The sequence below is a fragment of the Anopheles nili genome, chromosome 3, assembly GCF_943737925.1.
Source record: "Anopheles nili chromosome 3, idAnoNiliSN_F5_01, whole genome shotgun sequence".
Lineage (NCBI taxonomy): Eukaryota > Metazoa > Arthropoda > Insecta > Diptera > Culicidae > Anopheles > Anopheles nili.
Window position 1 is genome coordinate 7790055 of NC_071292.1, and position 13251 is coordinate 7803305.

General features: G+C 49.9%; 1 protein-coding gene across 1 annotated transcript in view; it reads right to left on the bottom strand.

Moving 5' to 3' along the window:
• Positions 1-2428: 2428 nt before the first annotated feature.
• Positions 2429-13251, bottom strand: part of LOC128726817 (aryl hydrocarbon receptor nuclear translocator homolog) — a 129005-nt gene continuing 118182 nt past the window's right edge. The window contains exons 4-12 of the mRNA XM_053820646.1: positions 7405-7508; positions 4698-4914; positions 4424-4618; positions 3985-4281; positions 3745-3895; positions 3407-3679; positions 3199-3310; positions 2993-3125; positions 2429-2925 (exon numbers count right to left, since the gene is read on the bottom strand). Of these exons, the coding sequence (XP_053676621.1) occupies positions 2429-2925; positions 2993-3125; positions 3199-3310; positions 3407-3679; positions 3745-3895; positions 3985-4281; positions 4424-4618; positions 4698-4914; positions 7405-7508 (1979 nt within the window). The remainder of the gene's footprint in view (positions 2926-2992; positions 3126-3198; positions 3311-3406; positions 3680-3744; positions 3896-3984; positions 4282-4423; positions 4619-4697; positions 4915-7404; positions 7509-13251) is intronic.

The following is a 13251-nucleotide window of genomic DNA, read 5'->3' on the forward strand; positions in this document are numbered from 1 at the left end:
GATAATTCAACACGTCCCGCCGACGCAAAACGGTCGCATAAAACTTGCACTTTCCCTTCCGAACGGTTGCAGCGGGTTCTAATGTTTTAAACGGATATTTCAGCTGGACGCAACTTGTTTCGACGCTTCGGTTCATTCTTTGTCTTTCTTGCTTCGAGTTGTGGGTTTATGCTTTTGCTATGTGTCTTTCTAAAGTACGGTCTCTGACGAGGATTTAGTAAATAACAGTGCGAGAAGATGAGCATTCGTATCCTGCTAGAGTGGGTGGTGCGTTTTCACATCTGCCCATGTGGTGGTTTTCTTTGCAACGCCTAGCTTTTGCTTTTCCTCAATCAACCTCCCGGAAATTCTCTATGCCCTTTTCCTTCCTCACACGATTTATCTGCGGAAAACTCTCCTTTGCTTTCGGAAGCAACCGTTGTTGCAAAATGCGCGTAACGACAAAACGTAAAGCTGTTTCTAGTTGAAAATGGAATTGTTGCAAATTGCTGCTGGAAGGTTGTGATTGGAAATGTTATCGTTTTAAAACATAAAAGACCACACAAGCCGTTCGAACTTTGTCCGTTGTGAAGACTCTCTCTCTCTCGGTATCTTTCGCTTTTTTCTGTGTTCTATTGAATCTGTTTTAACGTGGGAAGAAATGGTTAGCAAACACAAATGGACTGCTTGCTAAAGGAAATCCTTTCAGGGTTTCCGGGCTGCTTATAAGTTGAACGCTACACGCTTGGAACCGATAGTTCGTTCCGTGTCTGCAAGGACGAAATTAGCTAACACGTGGCTGATGCATCCAACACACTCACCCCGCGGTTGATATGGACAAAAAAAGTTGAGAAGCATTAATGAACGTTACGTTCGTTTTGTCCGCTTAATTTTTTTTTGGCAATGAAGCATTCCTTTCCGTTTCCGCGATAGACTTCTTCGCTACCGAATGTGCCGTGTCTCTTCCAACACCAACTCTTTCCGCGTTTGCCTGATTCTTGTTTCGCTTCCTTTCCTATTTGCTTTCATTTTTTGACTTACACCTACATTAAATTAGTGTTCAAAAGATTATTTAAATTATTTTTAGAGCTGTCTGCATCATATACTGTACGTTCCCAGAGCCGTTCAAGAGCATTGTACGTGAGTGTGCGGTGCGGATGCTGCCGTCCAATGCCACCTAACGGACGTGCTTCTGCTTGTTCCGGCTCACCGTAAATATATCGATACAGGTGCATTCCATCGTTATGCTGCAACGGTCTTTCGACTCGCTGCACTTTTTCGATTTGACCGCTACGACGATCGCTGTGGGATAGAGCAGATCCTATCCACGCAATTTATGTGCATTCGCTGCGATGCAAACGATAGACAAACGAAGCGTTCTCTTCTTACGATAAGTTTTCCCTCGCGCTCTTTGCTTTCTATTGTTTGCCTACCTCTAGTGGTTACATTTAAGAAGATAAAAGGAAAATCGAATATACACATTACACGGAGTTTTTTTTGCTAAGTGTTCGTTGCACGCGAGTTCGTCAATCTGTTAAAACTAAATCAAACAAACAAACAAAAAAAGGAATAGAATCTACGTATCGTTACAGCACGGACAGGGTAAATGTACATTCACTTGGCCCGCTCTTCTGCTAGGTGCGCGATCACGTGATCGTTTTGTCTAAAGGAAAATTCGTACCTAAAATACCACGGAAGCGGCCTTCCACGGTGGTGCCAGGCGGTAATAAGTTAGGGTTTTGTGTGTGTGTTTATGCTTGGAACTAAACGGTGGCGATACTGCACGAGGATGCGCCTCATTGCCGGTATCGATTTAAAAGAAAAAAAAAGCTTAACTATTACTACTCCCGAGCCGAACGCAAACTAAAAATTGGTAGCCCCTCGAATCGGACGGGAAGCCTCAGGACCTCAGCCAGGTGTGGGTGTGGAATGGAACGATATCCTCGAACGAGTCCTCTCGCTGCTAGCGTGTTTCTCGTGCGAAGCTGCGTATTTGCGTGTTCTGGCTATACGGTAGTGATGATGGTGAAGGTCCTGAAGGTCCTGCCACATCGGCCTCCAGTTCGTGGTAGCGTATTTACATATGTTCATGCACCATCATGCCACCCGGGTATCCGGCGAGCGAACTGAAGCCACCGTCACCTCCAAGGACCATCGGTTCGGCTCCACCGGCCACCACACCACGGCCTCCGACTGTCGACAACATCGGGAAAGAGGATGAAGAGGTGGAGGATGTCGAGGAGGAACAAGAGGACGGTACTGCGGGTGGTTTCGAGGATGGCGCGGTTGTCGCCGTCGTCGTGCCGGATGTAGACGCGCTCGTACTCGCGGTCAGAAAGGACGTGCCGGAAGCGGATGAGGAGGAGGTCCCGTGGGTGGTGTAGCCCGGTTGGGTGGGCGGTTGCTGGTGGTTGTTGTAGCCATTGTAGCCGCCATAGTAGAGCAGGTTTCATTCAAACGGCGTGTTAAACATGTGAATGTTGAGATCCTCGAAGGAGGTGGTCCCGCTCTGGTCGAGCATCTGCAGCATATCGGTTAGTTCGTGTCCTTGGCCCGGATGTTGCCCTACGACCGGATGATGCCCGGGATGAATCTGTCCCGGATGATGGTGGTGATGATGGTGCGCGTGGTGCGGATGCTGCACCGGATGATGCGCGTGCGGGTGTTGCGGATGAGGCGGGACGTGGTGCGATGCGCCACCTCCACCAGCACCCCCACCGCCTCCTCCACCACCACCCGTACCGTGGAGGGCCGGATGTTGCTGTTGTTGCTGCTGCTGCTGCTGTTGCATGTGTTGTTGCTGCGCGTTATCAGTGGCCATTTCTTGGGCGAGCCCCACGGTGGTGTGTGGCGCACCGGGACCGTTAGTCGTACCACCGGAACCACCCGTTTGCATCGGTTCCGGTCCCGTGTTGTGATGATGCGATTGCCAACCACTCCAGATACCTGCCCGAACGAGAAACGAATACGTTATTGGGAGTCCTTTTTATGCTGGAATGAAGATCGCTCTTACCCGGTCCAGCTTGCGATGACGGCGTAAAGGTTGACGTCTGGCGGGAGGCGTTGAGCTGGGTGTAGGTCGGCCCGGTCGGTGATCGGTTCGGACTTAGTTCACTGTACTGGTAACCTTCGGTGACGGGTTGTGGCTGAAAGACGACAAACAAGAGGATGATCGTGAAAAAGCTCTCCTTCAAGGACACGAGACGCGACTTTACATACCTGCCGTAGAGTCCACGCGGTTGCTGCCGGCGTTGGCGAGGTATTGTTAGTTTTGGAAATGTGCCCTAACGCGCCCGTCGCACCACCACTAGGCGTTCCCGGAGAACCGTACCTATGCGGAAGTGGAAGAGAAAAAAAAAAAGAACACACGCCCGCAGTTAGTACAGATCCTGTCGCACACCAAGAACATCCGTCACGCTTGACTCACTGTATTGGCGATGGTGTCGGATTGTAGCTATATTGCACGGCGTTGTGTGCGCTTTCCGGTCGTTGAATACTGCTAGCGGCGGCCGCCTGCGCTGCTGTCTGCGGCTGCGATGGCAAGTGTGAAATCAGATTGTGAGGATTGTAGATGTTGCTGGACGGGGTCGTTTCCCTTCGACCGGGCAGCGTGTAGTCCAGCCCGGGCGCCGGATAGGATGCGACGGGTGTATCCGTCTGTTCCGGTGCCGTCACCGAGTCATGCGTCGAGTGGAGTGCCCTGAAAAAAAAAACGAGATCATTTTAGTACTGAGGGTCCTTTGGTTCCATCGAATGGTTACTTACTTCGCGGAGCTGTTCGTACACACCACGTACTCGATGTCGTCCGTGTACGGGTTGAGGAAGGCGTACGCCTGCGTTCTCATCCAAACCCACTCCTTGTTCTTCGCCCGGAACCGGTACATGACGGAGAACATCTGACCCTTCTGCTTGAGAACTGCGTGCGAGAGATCGAAAGCATGTGCCCGATGTGTTAATGAAAACGATGATTACGCCACCAAAAAAAAAAGGCTCCCCTCTACCAACCTTGGTCGAAGTTTTCCTTCATGTGCGCAATATCATCCGGATGGAAGAAATCGTAGCAGCTCTTGTTGAGCAGATCAACCGGCTGGTATCCCAGCACACCAATCACCCGCTGATCGACGAACGTGAACTTTCCGCACATGGCGTGGCGCGAGATGAACTCGTTCGGATTGTTCGCGTTCAGATCGTTCGCCGTGGTCGAGGAGGTGATCTGAAGCCGTGCGATCGCCACCAGACAGCAGTGCGTGTTGTGCAGCTCGTCGTCCTGCCCCCGATCGATGGTTACGCCTGGAAACATATCTGAATTGCGGCGGATCATAATTAACAGCCTCCGGGAGCAGTTCCAATGGGTTTTTCTTTTCTCGAAACATCTTGACGCGATTTTGAGTAACGATTTTGATTGGATTGGCTCTCCCACGTGTCCCTCGTCCAGCTTACTTACCTGTCGGTGGCCAGTTCTTGATGTAACCGGTGCAGTGCATCACCGCGTAACTGTGACCGTCGGGGGATGGGCCGAGTGAATTTTTCCGCCGCAGTCGGTTCAGATGCCCAAGTGCCATCGATTCCGGTGTCAGCGGACCGATCCGCATCCGGCAGATGAACCCTCGTCTCGAGCCCATACATAATCTCATCGATGCTGTGTTTGGGAGAAGAAAAAACAAGTCTCATTAGTCATCGTTTTGGAGGAGAACACGTGAATGCCCAGCTGCACTTACATTGATGGCCTTCCTTTTTGACTGTGCCGGTCTTGAGGTCCAGTATCCGCCCGCTATTGACCGGTTCCTGCGTCGAGAGCTGCTCACGCACCTTCTCGATGTCGTCCGGATGGATGTGATCGAACAGGCTCCCGCTGTACCACTCGTTCTGGGAGTAGTTCAGCACCGGTGTCACCGAGTCGGACACGTAGATGATGCGTCCCGTATCACAGCCCGCCTGCAAAAAAAACAAACGAACACAAATCGAGTCAGTCACTCTATCGACCCAAACCAAACCAGGGAAAATATAAACTGCGCTTGTTGGGGAGGCAATTTATGAACTTTTCACTAAAACCCACACTGAGAACAGGGTCTGCGAAGAAAAAAAAATGGGAGCATTAATTAAGACCTCCGAACGGTTTGGTTTGCTCGGGTTCAGTCTTCAGTTGCCCGGTAACAGCGCTCTTCAGCGTTCCGTGCTTCGAAACACAGCTTCATTGATTCTTTTCCCTGGTTCCTACCTGCACAGGGCGGGAAGGAGAACCGCTAAAGACGCCAAAAGGATAACTTGCGAATAAATAATACATTAATCAATGTAGTGCGTGCGTGGCGAAATTATCAATTCCAGCCACCGATTTTACGCCCACGGAGAAATGAATTACGACGACGGCACCGATGGGTCTTGGCCGCGTCGGAGCGGGCAGGATACTTTGCATTTTTCGGTTTCGCTTGCAGCCGGCCTTTGGCAGCCGTTGTGAGCTGGCGTTGTGGTGTGGCTGCGAGGCGGCGACGAAAAATGCCTAATGAGTAATTTCGCCCGGCGTTGCCCAGCTGCATTCTAATTGACGATAAATAATGCGACTCCCATCCTCTTTGCTGGATGAGCGGGTGAGTGGGTTGGTGGATGGCTGGCTGGCCGGACGGACGGAATGCCAGTTGCAGTGGATAAGGAAGTTTAAGTACAGATAATATGCGCCTTGTTGCTGGAAGGCATGGAATTATGGACACTCGGAAACAAAGTTGTGTCTCTCACCGGTCGAGAACCGATGTGAAGGCGCACAAGGAGGGCATGATAAACAGAAAAAAAACGAATACAGATCCTTGGAATGTGCCGACGGAGGACGGGGACGAAATAAATAAATTATCCGCCCGATATGTATTAATCGTAAATTTGCATTCCTCTTCACACCTCGCGCGGAAGGATCCCTTCCTTTAGCTTCAGCGTTCGCGGATCAGCTTTCTTCATTCCGGCCTGATTCCTTCCAGCAGGGCGCGAATGGCCGCACGGACGAATCGACGAACGGACGACGGCACGGAGAAGCAACATTCTCTCGCATCGCTCGGTGCGTCCTTCGGAAAACCTTCCGGCGTCTGAAGCTGGGTGACTTCCTCCCGACCGTTCGCCGAAGCCAGCCGGAGAGTCATTGATAAGTTTTGGATGAATTTTAATTTCCAATATTTATTCACCCGATCGGGAGGCGAATTTTAATGAGAAATTCAAATAATTTTCCTCCCCGTCCATCCGTGGGGTTGTTGAATTTTCCCGGTCATACTTCGGGAAGTGGAAGCCGGTTGCCATCCTGTCGTTCTACCGGTGGGACATTTTAAACTATGCTTCATAAATTTAAAGTACTTAAAAAATGGATCTACAAGTGAGTGTCCTAAATTCACCTCCGACTCGGGGGGGAGAGTGCACCAAACGAGCCAGATAGCCAGGGAATAGGGCTTGAGTTCACTGAAAGCGGCCGTTGGACGGATTGTGGAGTTGCGTGGGATGGTTCACTGGAATGTTTTGGAATTTGAATACATTTCCAACTCCTTGCCATTCTCTATCGCTGAACGAGGCGCATAACCGACGGGTTGGTTGGCTCCGGGATAGATTCAATCCCATCCCAACGGAGTGGCCCTTTGCTAGGTTGGCTTATGGAAGAACAACTGGCTGGTCGACTGGTACGGGAAGAGATAGCTTCGGGCAATGGCAGAAGCTGTAGGTGGACTGTAATTAGTATGCAATTCGCACGGTCAGCATAAAAGGTCCACTCGTTCCAGACGGTTCTTTTCTCTCACTCCCTCATTAGCCCTTCGTACTGAGGGTTGTCTATTTCCGTCCACTGCAAGCTGCGCGTTGCATTTAATGTTGTATCTTCTCGTCAGTTGAAACACTTGCAGCTCGTCCACGGTACCTCCCTCGTACCGCAACATGATTGGCCCTGGCTGGTTCCAACGGTTCGTAGTCTAATTTTAATTCCGCGTTTTTGTTTTCCACCGTCTGGCAGAACGGTCACCGTTGCCTGCTTTCTTCTATCCGCTATCTAGCCGACAAGAGTGCAGCGCAAAAAAGAAAAAAGAAGCAAATTTCCTCCGTACTTTATGCTGCTTAGAGTGGAGAAGGCCGAGCTAATGGAGCAACGGTTGAGAAGATGGATAACGAAAGTGCACTAATTAACTTAACGTAATAATTCACTAATAGTTCCCCTTTTCTGCAACGCTTCGCTCGCTCGAATGAAAGGACCTTTCGCCGCAGTTACGAATTGTTTCATTTAATCAAGCGTCTCGTCTGTGCGAACGATAATTTTGCTAAAGCATCCAGCTCGTTTCGAGCCCACCCGGGAGGATTGATAGAACAATTGTTTTGCCACAGTGCCCGGTTCAATTACCACCGTAAGAGGGCCAATATGTGGTTGGTGCTATCGTACCCAAGCGATTGAGCGTATGTGTGCATACTCACCACAAACAGAAATCCATCTGCGGCTTCCAGTATCAGGTGCTTCAGCTCCTGATCGGTTAGAAAGGATGGTTTGTACGATCCATCCGTGTTGGTATTGCCGGTTCCTGAAATGAGAGCGAAAAGAAGACAAACGAAAGCGTACATTAAACAGTGGCATTTATTCTATTTTTTTTTGTCTTAACATTTTAAACTCACAACCAACCATTTCCCGTGTTAAGGGCATTATCATTATAGACCTTTTTTTGATGATCCGAAGCGATGATGATCCTTTATATGCAAATGCCCATCTAATTGTGTGTATTAGCCCGTTTGCGATTTCACCAACCCACAAGGACTCGGAATCGGAAGGGCTTCCGCACCGCGCTTAGGATAAAGTGTCCATTTTCTCTCGACCGCTGCCATCAAAGCGAAAACACAAAGCAGCAGCACCGAAGCGAAGAAGATGTTAGCCAACGGAATGGGGCGGCCGTCGTGGAGCGACCACGATAAGACACCTGGCAAACAATAGGGCGCGCGCGACCGTAGTTAACAGCGCGTAACAAACCCATAACGGAAAGGTTTCTAAGACAATTGTCCTTTTTTTTTGTTGGTTTCGAAAAAAAACGTCCAAGGTCCTTGCCGGTTAATCCTTAGCCGCAGCGCCTGTTGGGGGTGATATGCTATTTTTTCTTCTCTCTTCCAAAACGAGATTTGCTTAAAAATTAAACAAGTATTTCTATCAGCGGCTGCCAACGGAACAACCAGCCAAACCAACAAAAAAAAGGACATCCAAATACGAAAGAAGAACCATTCGACCCAAGGGCCCCAACGACGACGAGGACGACCGGCGGAGGAGATACAACAAGTTGTAAAAGTAAATGACGTTTAGCATTTTCTTCAATTTTAATTTGCATAACAGTATAAAAATAACAATAAAAAATAAATACGACTGTTTCGCGGAGGGAAAAATCTTGCCCCTTAGTAGCGGCTGTTGGTAGTATTCCTGCTTTTGTTGCTCTTGTTGCGTTGGGCGAGGGATATAAAATGGCACTGCCGCCGGTCAGAACGCAAGGGCCGTCGGGAGAACATTCGAACACAGCGCGATGGGCGATGGTGTGAGTGATAATTGGAGATGATTTTCCAGGGTCTTTTCATGGGTCGTAGAAAATGTGAAATGACACAAGGCGGCTGGGCTCGTGGGTTGGGGAAAATCGTTCATTCGCCAATATTCATACAGCAGCGGGTGGCGTCAGGCTTTGTACCGGGGGCGATAAATGAAGCGTTTGCTGGAATTACACTATCATTCGCACTTGGCGTTGTGTCCTTTGCCTCCCACGCTCCCCCTCATGACCCGGGGAAATCGATTGGTGGCGTCATGGTGGCAATCAGTAATGTCCGTATGTTTAACAATATCGACCATTTTTAAAGCGACATTTTCCCCAATAGCTTCCCTCGGGCGATCGACACAGCGAGAGGAAAAAAGGTTTCTTTTCTTCTTTTTATTTGTTTCTTCTTCTTACGTTCACGCGGCTCGGCACAATACCGATACCGATTTCCGATTGGGTGGGTTTGTTGCCACCGTTGCGAGATGTAAACGGTGAACTGACTGTCTGATTGACTCGTCGGGTGGCGAGGGATTGGAATTGATTTTTAAACGAGGGGGAACAAACGAAGGAAAACGGCATTCAATAGGACATATTCCTGTTGCATGAGCACCTCCGAGGGTTGGGGTGTTGTTTAAGGCAGCGGGCCGTTTGCTGCTGCATGAGAATGAGGTTCAAGTGTCGCTTTGAGCGATGCTGGCTGGACGCATCGAATCAAGCTCCGGGTCCGGATATATTACGGGCGGTTGATTACGGGACGTGAAATGACTGGAGACTGTCGCATGGTGCGCGCAATCGATCCACATCTAGCGAAAAGTCTCGAGGCAACGAAGAAATGGTTATCATTATTGCCACCATTATGCGATGTGATTTGTGGGACCAACGCGCCTCGATCGTGCTGTCAATTTTTACTCATTTTCTATTCTTCAGAGCTCGTGATTTGCGAGACATTCTTGGAGTTCATATGAATGTCACCATTTCTTAAGCACCACGTGGGTCTATATCACACAGAATACGTTCCCGTAAAGCTGCTAACCGTGATCTTTTGGCCCCCACCGGTGGATTGCGAGGTGAGACCTGCACCAGGTGGCCGTGGTTTGTTTCATGTTCCTAGCGTCCCATTTGCAAATCGATTGGGTGCGCAATGTTTCAGAACCTGGGAGGTCTATGTGACATATTGTTATTTAAAGACAATCGCAACAAGCACGACTTTGCGTTGCACCAGATCCGGTTGCATTCCTGCAATGCAGCTGGTTTGGATGGCAAAAAAACTCATCAGCTTGACGAGAACGAGAAAAAAAGCAAGTTTCTAGCACTTTACACTGTTTAGAAAGCAACCTAACACTGTTGTTTTTAACGACGGACAAAGCTATCTCTTTGGTGAAGCATCAAAGCGGCCCATTTATTCGAGCACGCTGTACACATAGTTTTAGCAGCAACATTGCGCGTCTTTTTAGTCCTGCTTCCGGTCCGGTGTTTTCGTCCTGCTGCTCCTACTGCTATGCTACCGTTGACCCCATTTGGGTGGTGCATTACATTTTTATCCATAACATGCTTTTAGCCACCACTCCTCGCGTATGCCTCACGGACTGGACAAACAAAACCGCTGGGTTCCTACTTTTTTTTTAATCCCCATCAGCGGAAGGTCAGATGGTTTCATTCACCGTTTCCAGTCCTTTTTTTCCGACGTTCTGCCTTACCATTCCTGTTCCACTAAGGAAGGAGGGTTTATCTGCATAATTACAGTCTCTACATCCGCTGGACACTAAAAAAATATGCTCGGTTGAAGGCAAATAGGAAAAAAAACCGAAAACAGGCGCCGACCACAAATCGTGCAAGGGAGGAAAACAGAACTATAAGTGTATTTGGCTGTCAGTGGAACCGGGTTCCCTTTCCTCGAACGAATCCCTTTCTATTCCCCGTTGCTCTTACTCTCTCTCTCGGATTGTTTGTTTTTACTTATTTGGTCATTTGGCGTATCAGTATGAAATGTGTTCACTTGTGCAGCCAGTCCACCGGCTGTCGTGGGGGCCAATCATGCCGTTTCTTTTCCACAAGCTTATCTCGTGACACGGTACACCGTGTGTGGTGGCCTTTTGGACGCTCGAGTCCGAGCTCGAACCCCGACCCGGTGCCAGCGTCACTGCAGGCAGGAAAATTGATAGTGCTTTGGTGACGTGTCGCAAAAAAAAAGAAAAACTACACGAGAGTAGCCTAGCGTCCGAGCGATGGCCGAGAGGAAGGGCACATTTTTCAATGATGACAGTCATTTGCTGTCACCACACGAAGCGTTCCGGCGATAGAATCGTTTTTATCCATCCAAACCCCCTTTCGAAGGACCCGTGCGGTCAGCTTTGTACCCACCCGGGGAAAGCACGTGTGTTTGGCGCTCGTTATGGATCTTCCAATGGAGTAATCAACAGCAACACACTCGCACCAGCAGGTGCTGTTTAATCTCGGCTCTCGGATCGAATGCAATGGAAATAGAGGGAGGTGTTTAAACCGCAGCCGTGTTACAGCTCTCGGCCACTTTGACCGCACGTTTTGTCCTGCAAGCAGTCGAATGTTAGCGTGACTTTGGCCCGGCTGCGACCCGAGCAAAGGACGATCGGGAGGCCTTGTAATAGCTGCCGCGCGTTTGATGAACGATGTCAACGTGAGTTATGGAGCAACAAACCCGGCTAATTGCAGATTGAAAGGGTATAAAGTACACGCTTTCGCGGTGCGATCCGCAAACCAATAAAAAAAAAACAGCCCCACATTGATCATGGTTCGGCTCACGCCATGGAAAACAAACGAAACAACTAATAAGGAACAGCACGGGTAGAAAGGAAAGAATGAGCGAACGCAAGCAGAGAAAAAAAAATCTGGAAGGAACTTCATCAATGTAGCACGGGAATAATCATCGCCCAACTTCATCGCCCGGCATCAGCTCTGCGAACGCTCAACATCCTGTCGGTGGTATTTACGGGGCCGGTTCCGCCCAAAGGACCGCAGGGAAAAAACCCGAGCTTTGAACCTGCTGATGAAGATAGCCCGGCCGGTGGAGCGAGCGAACGAGTGGAACGGAAAAAAAGGAGAACAGCGGGAAGAAAATCCCTGTCCCAGAGTGTGCTGCCAAAATTCCGAACACTAGATCCGGGAAAATCGAAGCCCGAGAGCGAGATAGTGCGCGCGAGAGTGAAAGAAAAATGAAAACGAACGAGAGAGAGAGAGAGAGTGCGACAAAGATGGGGCGCGAGCTCGGAAACTACCCGGTGGTAATTACATTTCAAAACTTTTTCCCTCATCTCAATCAATAATCTTTTTCCCGGAGTAGCTTACATGGACGAACCACGGGGGATGGAAAATGCGATGGGGGCGACGTGAAGGACGCGCTCGGAACGAAGGAGCACCAGCTTCTTGCTTGCCTAGCTCGCCCACCCACCCATCCACCCACAGGATGGTCTAGGTGTTTCCGCTCTCCCGAACCCCGAAACGAGCCTGAACCGGATACGGATACTGGGCGCTTTGATTTTCTTACTCTTTTCGGTCGGCCAGAGTTCCATTTTGCCTTCCCCGGCAGTGCGCACACACACACAACCCGAGCGGGTTCGTTGATGACGTTCGAGGGAAAACCCAGCGTGCGGGGGTTGAACGAAAGGAGGAAATCCATTATACTGATCTCTTTTGAGGTTCCTTTTTCCACCATCGTCACACCATCGCCGTTCACTATTCCGACCGCTTCGAGCCTGACGGAGGGTTGGGAAATCCTATCGAATCTAAATTGTTTCTTTTTTCCTGCCACCGTCACCACCACTACCACCCACGCTACACCCCGGCTACGAGCTGCGATGGATGGTGTTTTTCGCTGACCGGTGATTTCATACGTGAAATAGAAATTATCGATCGTAGCGCACCGATAAGCGCCCCCGAGGTGCTGATGGAGCGATGACGGCTACGGTTATAACTGGTACGCTTCGTTCGGTGCGCCATCAGCCGATCCTGTCCTGTCCTGTCCTGTCCTACCTGCCTGCCTGCCTGCCTGCTTGCCTATCTGCCGGTTTCCGGTCTCGGGAATCCCACTCTCCCCGTCGAATCCCGCGCGGTTGACCCGTCAAGGAATCGTCGGGAAGTCTACACCTGGAAGGCTAGAATCGGAGGGTTTTTCCAGCTGAGGTGCGTTCCCGAGACGATGGTGCTGCGGTTGATTTGTTGTTCGAACCCCAATCAACGCGCACCGGGCGGAGAGAAATGACTAATTTCTCAGCTCCTCCCGATCGTGCTGGTGCAACAAACGGAAGGGACGTGTGATTCCCAGCGATGGGAGGGAAAACAAAAATATATATACATATGAAAATCACAACCCAAACTGATTTGAATGAATAATGCATTCATTCATTCATTCATTCACGGATGGAAATAAAGGAATGGGGAAAAAAAGAGTCACCATCGCAACCCCAAGAGCCGGCCGGGGACCGCGTCAATGAATCATTCTCGCCCGCAGCGGGACGATACGGGACGTTTGGGACAGTTTTGTCATTCCTGCGACCGGTCGGGTTCTTCCTTGAAAGGCGCGGACGCGCGCGCCATTGCGTCGGTTAGCACGATAAAATGTGTGTATGTGTTGGTCGTTTAAATTTTTATTTTTTAAAGCGTACACGGGTGCGGACAGGACGAGCGAGAAACGCAAGACAAATGCCAGCACAGACCGAACACGCTCTGGAAACGCTTGGGAAGCGCAAAAGAACGCATCCCACAGCGAACTATGACACCGGAGAGCGGC